Raw genomic sequence first — 9,210 nt, 5'->3', positions numbered from 1 at the left:
TCCGGGGGCCTGCAGAACGCGCAGTTCGGGATCCGCCGCGACGGGACCCTGGTCACCGGGTGAGGGGGCAGGAAACCCCGTGACTGTCGTGGGTAGAGGGCTTGAGGTTGGGGTTGTGTCCGTACTGCCATGTTCAGCTCAACCTAATCAAGCTGAGCCTCCGTTTCCTGGTCCGCAGAAGGGGGTGAGGAATACCCTCCTTGCAGGGCTTAGCTGTCATCCACTGTCATGGAGCGCTTGTTTGTATAGGGGACTGTGCACTGGGGACATGTGGAGCAGTGAACGAGTACACACAGTCTTTGCCTTCACGGACCTCTCCCATTACTAGGAAAAGCAAAAGCCAGGGAGATCATTAAGATGAATTCAGATTGTGTATGTGCAGTGAAGCAATGAACCCGGTGAACCGGTTGTAAACAGAGTGTTGATTTTAGGGAGGGAGATCAGGGAAGGCTTGTTGGAGAAGGTGATCTTTGAGTGGAGGCTTGAAAATGAATCACATGTCAGCCAGGGTCAGACCTGGAGGAAGAGCATTGCAGTCAGAAGGAACAGCAAGCGCTAACGCACAGAAGGGCAGAGGGGCTTGGTGTGTGTGAGGGACGGAAGGAAGGAGCAGAGTATCAGATGGCAGGACTGACTTTGAGATGAGACTGGAGGGCCATAGTGGAAGCAAGGAGGTCAGTTAAGAGCTGTACTGGCATCCGGGGTAGCTTGGCCAGGACAATGGACTGTGTAGACCAGCGGTTCTCAACCTGTGAGTCGCAACGACCCTTTCACAGGGGTCGCCTAAACACATACATAATTGCATATTGTTTTTGTGATTAATCACTATGCTTTACTTATGTTCAATTTATAACAATGAAAATACATCCTGCATATCAGATATTTACATTACGGTTCATAACAGTAGCAAAATTACAGTTATGAAGTAGCAATGAAAATAATTTTGTGGTTGGGGGTCACCACAACATGAGGAACTGTATTAAAGGGTCGCGGCATTAGGAAGGTTGAGAACCACTGGTGTAGACTGTTTATAAGGCTGCTTTTGGGATTAGGACCAGGCAGGTTCCTGAGGCATGAGGAGAAATCAGGCAGTCAAGCTGTTGGGGGTGGGGTGGGAAAGGAGCCTCACTACCCACAGCTGCCCCTGCTGGTAAGTGAACCTCACACCTTCCCTGTGTCCAGGTACCTGTCTGAAGAGGAGGTGCTGGACACTGAGAATCCATTTGTGCAGCTGCTGAGTGGGGTCGTGTGGCTGATTCGAAATGGAAGCATCTACATCAATGAGAGCCAGGCGACTGAGTGCGATGAGACACAGGAGACAGGTGGGGTGGGGGTGGCCACAGTGCTCCTGAGAACCAGGACCAGAGGGGTCGTGGGGGAAGTCTTTCAATCTACTACTCTAGGTTCTGGGGGTCAGGGATTAAGACAGATAAGGTGCCTGCTCAATATATGAGAGAAAATAGATACATCATTTGCTAAAAAGAATTGGTAAATGCTAAGAGGAAAAATAAAGTTGGAAGAACGGGGATAGGTGGAGGAAAGGAACTACGGACAAGAAATGGAGAAGTGCTGCTAAAATGTTTGTGGACCAGCAGCATCTGTGTCACCCAGGAGCTTATGTTATTTATTTATTTTTAATATATCTTTATTGATTTCAGAGAGGAAAGGAGAGGGAGAGAGAGAAACATCAATGATGAGAGAGAATCATTGATCGGCTGCCTTCTGCACGCCCCCTTATGGGGATTGAGCCTGCAGCCCGAACATGTGCACTGACTGGTGAATGGAACTGTGACCTCCTGGTTCTTAGGTTAATGCTCAACCACAGAGCCACACTGGTCGGGCCCAGGAACTTGTTTTAAATGCAGAACTTCAGGCCTCCTTCCAACCTACAGGATCAGAATCCCTGGGGGTGAGGCCCAAGCTTGTGTTTTACCAAGGCCCCTGAGTTATTCTGATGGGCACTCAAGTTCGAAAACCACTGGAGTGTGGAATGCTGGGGCAGGAAAGGGACACCATGGCTCTAATGTGGAAATGAGCTATTTTAGACTGAGCAGTCAGGGACGGCCTCACGGCGGTGGCGTAGATGAGGAGGAGCAAGCTGTGGGAAGAGCTGAGCAGAAGCGCAGTCCAGCAGAGGGGACAGAAAGTGGCTGCAGGGTGATGAGAGGGAAGCCCCGGGAGAGGCAGTAGGAGAGCAGGCCCGGATGGTCATGCTGGGCCTTGGGAAGGTGTTTGGATATTGCTCTAAGAACAGTGGAAGCCATAAGAGCTTTCCGGCTGGAGGCTGACATGACTTGATGTACACTTAAAAGTCCTTTGGCTCCTATGTGAGATTGACTGCAATGGGGCAGGGGGAGGCAGGGAAACACTGGATGGCATGGACTGGCAGGAAGTGGCAGACAGAGCCCAGAGGCCTCCCAAAGGGCCCGTGATCAGCCCAGCCGCTTCTCTTTCAGGTTCCTTCAGCAAATTTGTGAATGTGGTATCGGCCAGGACGGCTGTGGGCCATGACCGGAAGGGGCAGCTGGTGCTCTTCCATGTGGACGGGCAGACGGAGCAGCGGGGGTGAGTGCCAGGAACCAGAGCCTCAGGGTCTTGGGTTAAGTCCCCTTTGAGGAGCTTGCACCCACCAATGGCTGCCCTCTGACCAGCTGTCACCTGGGGATGCTCACACCCATCTGTCCCCTGCCTTCCCGTGGTCTGTATCACTTCCAAGAGCTCATCATCCTCCACACACTTCCTCTCAGGCTCCCCAGTTTACATTTCCCCTCTCCTGAGTCTCAGTTGGGGTGAAAGGAAATGATCACAAAGTTAGCAGGGAGAAGACCCCGATTCCAGTCCAAGCTCAGCTATCTGCCAGCTCTGTGGCCATAGGCAAGTCACTTAGCCCCTCTGGGCCACAGTTTGGTGCTCTGTAAAGAGAGTGTATTATTGTGCTGTTGCTATGTAAGAAATGAGAACCCATTTGTTCATCATAGTTTTGTAGGTCAGGAGTCCAGAGGGCTCACTGGGCTCTGTGTTCAGGACATCCCACAGACAAGAGTCAAGCTGTTGGCCAGGCAGGGCACTTATTGGAGCTTCTGGGGAAGAACCCTCTTCCCAGCTGATTAAGTTGTTGGGAGAATGCAGCTCCTTGCAGTTGTAGGACTGAGGTCTGTGCGTCCTTGTTGGCTGCCACCTGGGGCCTCGGCTCCTACAGCTGCCCACGTTTCACCTCGTGTGTACCCTCCCCATCTTCAGGCCAGCAGAGATGTGTCAAATCCCTCTTATCCCCTTGTATATCCAATCTCTCACTTCCTCTTCCACCACTGCATTTTTCTTTAATCCTCACCAATTGATATTTAGAGAGACAGGAAGAGGGAGAGAGAAAGAGAGAGAGAGAAAGAGAAACATCAATGTAAGAGAAAAACATTGATCTGTTGCCTCCCACACACACCCAAACCAGGGAGTGAACCTGCAACCTAGGCATGTGCCCTGACAGGGAATCGAACCCACAACCTTTTGGCATATGGGACAATGCTCCAACCAGCTGAGCCTCCAGCCAGGGGTCTGCTTTTAAGGGCTCTTGTGATTCCATTGGGCCCACTCAGATAATCCAGGACACGGTTCCCATTTGTTGACGGCTATGCCGTGTAGTGTAACAATCTTGGGAGCGATCTCTCATTATATTCACAGTTTCTGGGATTAGGATGGGCGTCTTTGGGGAGCCATTTAGAAATCTGCCTGCCACAATGGACATGATACCATCTACCACGGGAAGTAAGAATTGAACCGAAATGGTGGTGGGCACTGTCAACGGTGCTGGTCTTATGTTGCAGCATTAACCTGTGGGAGATGGCGGAGTGCCTGCTGAAACAGGATGTGGTCAACGCCATCAACCTGGATGGAGGGGGCTCTGCTACCTTCGTGCTCAATGGGACCTTGGCCAGTTACCCGTCAGATCACTGGTAAACACACCAGAGTCCCCTTCTTGAGGTCTAAGTCCAGGCCTGTCCCTGTCTCATTCAACAAATACTGAGCACCGGCTATGTGCCAGGCCCTGGGAGGAGCAGTGAGCAGGAGGAGCTGAGATCCCTGCCTCTCACTCCGTACAGGAAGTACACATAGTGTACCAATACTACCTAAGCTGGTGAAAGGGGGTTGATTAGTCAGGAAAAACCTCTCTGAGGATAATGAAGCATGAGCTAAGATCTAAAGGAAGAAGAGGTGGGTAGATGTGGGGGAGGGAGGGTGGAAGAGCCTTCTGGGTAAGAGAACAGCATGTGCAAAGGCCCTGGGGTGAGAGAGACTGTGGGGGTTGGGAACCTTTAAAAGTTTGGAGATGGGACAATGGAGAAAGGCAGCACTCGTAGGCTGCAGTAGGGGGTTGGAGGGGCCGGCTGGGGATGGTCAATACCCCAGCCTCTTCAAACACTGTGTCCCCTTGCAGCCAGGATAACAACATGTGGCGCTGTCCCCGAAGTGTGTCCACTGTGGTGTGCGTGCACAAGCCCCGCTGCCAGCCGCCTGACTGCAGTGGCCACGGAACCTGTGTGGAGGGTCACTGCCAGTGCACGGGGCACTTCTGGCGGGGCGCCGCCTGCGACGAGCTGGACTGTGGCCCCTCCAACTGCAGCCAGCATGGGCTCTGCACAGAAAGTGAGTGGAGGCTCTGGGGAGGCAGCTCTCACCCGGGCTCCGAGGTCTCCCTGCCCAGTTCTTCCTGGGCCCTCACCTGACCTTCTCGGTCTTGTCTTGGCAGCTGGCTGCCGCTGCGAAGCTGGATGGACAGGGTCCAACTGCAGTGAAGGTAAAAGCCACAGGCCGGCCCCACCCCAGCCCCGGGCACATGGGGAGAGGGTGAGAGCGGCAACTGCCTTCATCCTCACCTCTCAGTCGGTCTGCACGTCGCTTGCCTCTTGCTCTCGCCTCACGTGTAAATCACTGCATTGTTGTGCAGGGGCTGCTGCAACAAATGCTACAAACTGGGCAGCTTAAAACAATAGAAATATATTCTCACACTTCCAGAGGCCAGAACTCCAAAATCAAGGTGTCCTCAGAGGCATGCTCCCCCTGAAAGGTCTAGTGGAGGAGCCGACCTCTTGCAGCTCCTGGTGGGTTCTCGCATTCCTTGGCTTGTGGCCTCATCGCTCCAATCTCTGCCTCCATCTTCACATGGCCTCCCTGTGTGTTCAGTCTCCCTCTCTTTTATCTTACCAAGGACCCCTGGTCACTGGATTTAGGGGTCACCCTAAATCTAAAATGACCTCAAGATCCTTAACTTAAGTGTATCTGCAGAGACCCTATTTCCAAATAAGTTCTGTTTACAAGTTCTAGGAATTAAAGCGTATCTTTTGGGGGGGACACAGTTCAACCCACTACAACTATCTACAGCTTAAACCCTCCGGTGGTTTTCTTTCACACTTAGCGAAAAACCCGAACTGCTCAGTGTGACCGGCCAGGCTGTGGGTGCTCCAGCCCCTCCCTGCTCACCGTGCCCTCTGCTCCTCTCTAAGTCTCAGCCTAACGTCGTGTCCCCAGGGACCTCCCACCACCACCCCCTCCGTGGTTTGCTGCTGCCAAGAGGTCACATCCCTGTGGTGTTTGTCCTCACTTGCACTTTGACGTTTGCTTTCTAGCTTGCTGGCCACCTGCCCTCCTGGACTCAAAGCTCCATGAGGGCACAGTTTCAGGGAGAATATGTGAGCCTAAAGGCCACTCGGGTGACTGAGGTCCATCTGCCACCTGTGGGCCCATCTGGGAGGGACAGGGCCAGCTTTTGCAAAGACTCCCCTTTCCCCATCCCAGCTTGCAGCAATGGCTCCTTCGGGGAGGATTGTGCCAAGAAGTGTCAGTGCCAGAATGGAGCTGCCTGTGACCCAGTTCGGGGGACCTGCACCTGTCCCCCTGGCTTCACTGGAGACAGCTGTGTTCAGGGTAAGCTAGATGGGCCCCTGAGTCAGCCAGGAGGGAGCACCACCCTGGGAATGTGTGTGTAGCGGCTACACCGCTCCTTTAGCCGGGCTCTGTGCACACCTTGGGCCTATCCTGTCGGTTCAGGGAGAGGCCCTGCCGCTGGCACCTCCACTTCCATCTTCCTGCCGCCTCACTGCAGAGTGTCCCCTCGGCTGGCACGGGCCAGGCTGCCAGAGGCCTTGTGAGTGTGAGCACCAGTGTCCCTGTGATCCCCAGACTGGCAACTGCAACCTCACCCAGGCTCCCAACCTGAGCAGCATTCTCTCCCAAGGTACGGCCCCTCCTGACCCCACCCACCCATCCTGGGGGCAGGAAAGGGCGGACCCAGACCCTCCTGGACCCTCAGCCTCACCCTGGTGTCTTACAGTGAAGCAGTGTCTCCAGCCATCCCAGGTCAGCCTGCAGACAAGAGAATTCTCCCTCCTCACTGGGTAGGTGCTTTGCTGGGACCTGGGGCAGGGGTGGGAGGAGACCCCTCCCTCTACCTCCGAGGGACAGGGCAAGGCCAGCAGGTGGCAGCTGGGCACCCAAGTGATAGTCCTCCAACTCGAGCACAGGGAGAGTCACAGCGGATGCTCAAAGGGATCTGGTGAGAAGGACCCTGGTCAGCACCCCAGTGGGAATGGAGGGGGCCAGGCCTGGGCTTACTATCCCTTGGTTGTGACACGGCTTGTTCTCAGCCCCTGGTCCAGGAGCAGTAGGCTCCACGGAACTTGAATTATTCCTCAGGCACCTGTGTGCACTCAGGGCTTGTGTTGAGGCTTTGCTTTCGAGCCTGACCTCAGGGAAGAGGGTGTATCCACGCCCAGAGTTTTTGCCTTATCGGTCTGGGGAGGAGCCCGAGCATCTGCATTCCAGGTGATGCCAATCCCGAGGTTCTCACCTCCATGGCCCCAGCCTGGGTGCCGGCCTGACCCACCCCACGCAGCCCCCTCCGGGAAACCAGGTGTGGGTACGAAGGAAGAGCTCCCCAGCATCGTTCCAGAGGCAGCTCTGGGAGCTCATCGGTAATGCGGATGCCACGTCCCTCCTGGGATCCTGACCCAGCGTGTCTGGGTGTGGTGAGGCCTGGCGAAAACTAAAAATGTGCTTTCAAAACGCACCAGAGCCGGGATAGGAGCTCCAGTCCTGGCCTAAAGCTCAGGCTCCTGAGGGCCCTCTTCCCCCAAACACACACCTAGAACCCTTTGGCAACCATGGGGAGCCCTGGGGGCTGAGGGACATGGCTGCAGGTCCTGCACCCAGCAATCTACCAGTGTTCACTTTTACCTTGAGAGCTGCAGCTGAAGATTCATAAGAAGAAAAGATGGTTAAATACTGCGCCCTGTGCCCAGCCTCCCTGCCGTGAGGAAGGGGTTCTCCCTGCTCCGTCTGCTCTGAGGACCTGGAGCAGAGCCCAGCCTCTGGTCCGAGGCATCCCATGGAGCACAGGATGCGGACTGATGCCTCCCAGGCTGGGTTAAGTCGTTTGAGTTGATCTTCACAGTTTAGCATTTTTAAAAGATTAACATCTAAAAATCAGTTACATTCATGTAAAACCCCTTTTGTTAATAGTTTCTCTTGATATAGCAGATAGATCCTGCATAGCATCTATCCACACTGCTCCCTGAACATGTATCTGGATGGGCCTCAGCCACACAGGCCCATTTGCTCCTTGACAGTCCCTGTGTGGTCCCTGCAGGCCAGACCCAATGCCCCTGTTGCGGGTGGAAGAGCGAAGTAGGAGGGAGGAACATCCCTCCAACACTCCCACAGCCCTGAGTCGGCCCCGCAGGCTCCACTCAGGATTTCTCTCCTGTCCTCAGGACCGCCTGTCTGGCCCTCACCCTGGCCCTGGTTTTCCTTCTGCTGATCAGCATAGTGGCGAACGTGTCCTTGCTCCTCGGTTCGAGGGCAGAGCGGAGCCGGCACCTGGATGGGTCCTATGTCTACCACCCGCTGCAGGAGATGAACGGGGAGCTCTCGGCTGCCGAGAAGGAACAGACGGGTGAGACCTGCAACCCTTTCAAGGACTGAACGACCCAGCTGCCCACCATGGCCTGTTTGGAGGCTCATTTTGACGCTGTCTGGCTTCTGCAAGGGATAGTCCAAGGCCACGGACGCTGGGTGGCCTCAGCCCCAGCGCCAAGCCAAGCTTCTGATAGCAGGTATGCCTCAGCCTCTCACCTGGCCCTCGGCCCTCTCGCCTGGATGTCTGCCGTGGCAGGAGCAACCTGAGTGTTCCCGAGACACTGCTCCTTCCCCGCCTGCCTGTGTCTGCTGCCATGAGGCCCGTCCCCCAGGGCCTCCGCCAAAGAGCCTCCAGCCTCCTGGGACCGGCCACCAGCGAATGGAACTCCCCGTGACCAAGTGGGGGGTGCCAGCCGGCCCCCTTGCACTGTGGTGGATTAAAGAGACAACGGCCATGTCACGGGACCCTTTTTATAGACCTCATCACGGCATTTGCCAACTAGAATTCAGTTTCCTATCACAGGAAACTCCTTAGAATGGACGGGGGATGAAATCATGTTTACAGGCTTTCTATTTTGTCATCCTACCATCCAGAGGGTTTTTATACCTCTCGAGTAAATTTACATAATTAAAGGAGCCCTAAGGCAGTGGCTGAATTCTGAATCATGGACTTGAGAGTGCTCCTGGATCTTAATAGGCAGGGCTCCTTTACCGGAGCCCTGAGCAGGCAGCCCCCAGCACCTCCAGCTCCCTGATGTATCTGTTTATTTCATGTGCACCTGAGTCACCTGGAGACCTTATTAAAATGCAGATTCTGGCCCAGGGCAGAGTGTCTAGTCTAACAAGCTCCCGGGTGGTGCCGAGGCTGCCCCTGACCACACTTTGAACGGAAAAGGTTTAGTGCACATTGTATTTTAATAGAATTTAAATTAATTACCAGTGTTTAAAAGTCAGAGAGGTAGTAGCCAGGCTGATGCCCTCATGAGGCAACAGCTGGCCAGAGCTGAGACTGTACAGCCCCATCTGGCCCTCTACTCATCGCAGCCCCAGCAGCCAGCTCCCCTCACCTGTGACCCCCAGCCTTGTGAGTGTCAGAGTTTGCAAGGGTCTTCAGTACCTGGCAGGTTTCCCCGCTACCCTGTCCCATGAATATGTGCTTAGCATATTGTTCTGGGAGGGGAGATGGAGACAGCTTTCAGGAAGTCTCCAGGTAAACCCATGCACGTGATGGACTGCGTGTTTGTGTCATCATCCCCCAATTTCTACATTGAAGCCCTGACCCCAGTGTGGTGGCATTAGGAGGTG

At 54.5% G+C, this 9,210-nt stretch overlaps 1 protein-coding gene across 1 annotated transcript; it reads left to right on the top strand.

The window, feature by feature from the left end:
• Window positions 1-6: 6 nt before the first annotated feature.
• NAGPA (N-acetylglucosamine-1-phosphodiester alpha-N-acetylglucosaminidase) lies at window positions 7-8,729 on the top strand. Its single transcript, XM_006757935.2, has 10 exons — window positions 7-59; window positions 1,183-1,322; window positions 2,457-2,565; window positions 3,819-3,947; window positions 4,430-4,638; window positions 4,742-4,789; window positions 5,788-5,916; window positions 6,095-6,226; window positions 6,323-6,386; window positions 7,761-8,729. Exons 4-10 carry the CDS (start codon window positions 3,835-3,837, stop codon window positions 7,969-7,971), a joined length of 906 nt encoding a protein of 301 aa, XP_006757998.2. The 5' UTR covers window positions 7-59; window positions 1,183-1,322; window positions 2,457-2,565; window positions 3,819-3,834; the 3' UTR covers window positions 7,972-8,729.
• The last annotated feature ends 481 nt before the right edge of the window (window positions 8,730-9,210 follow it).

Source organism: Myotis davidii, unplaced genomic scaffold, assembly GCF_000327345.1.
Source record: "Myotis davidii unplaced genomic scaffold, ASM32734v1 scaffold555, whole genome shotgun sequence".
Lineage (NCBI taxonomy): Eukaryota > Metazoa > Chordata > Mammalia > Chiroptera > Vespertilionidae > Myotis > Myotis davidii.
Note: the sequence above shows the minus strand (reverse complement) of the source record. Positions and strands in the feature narration are given on the sequence as shown.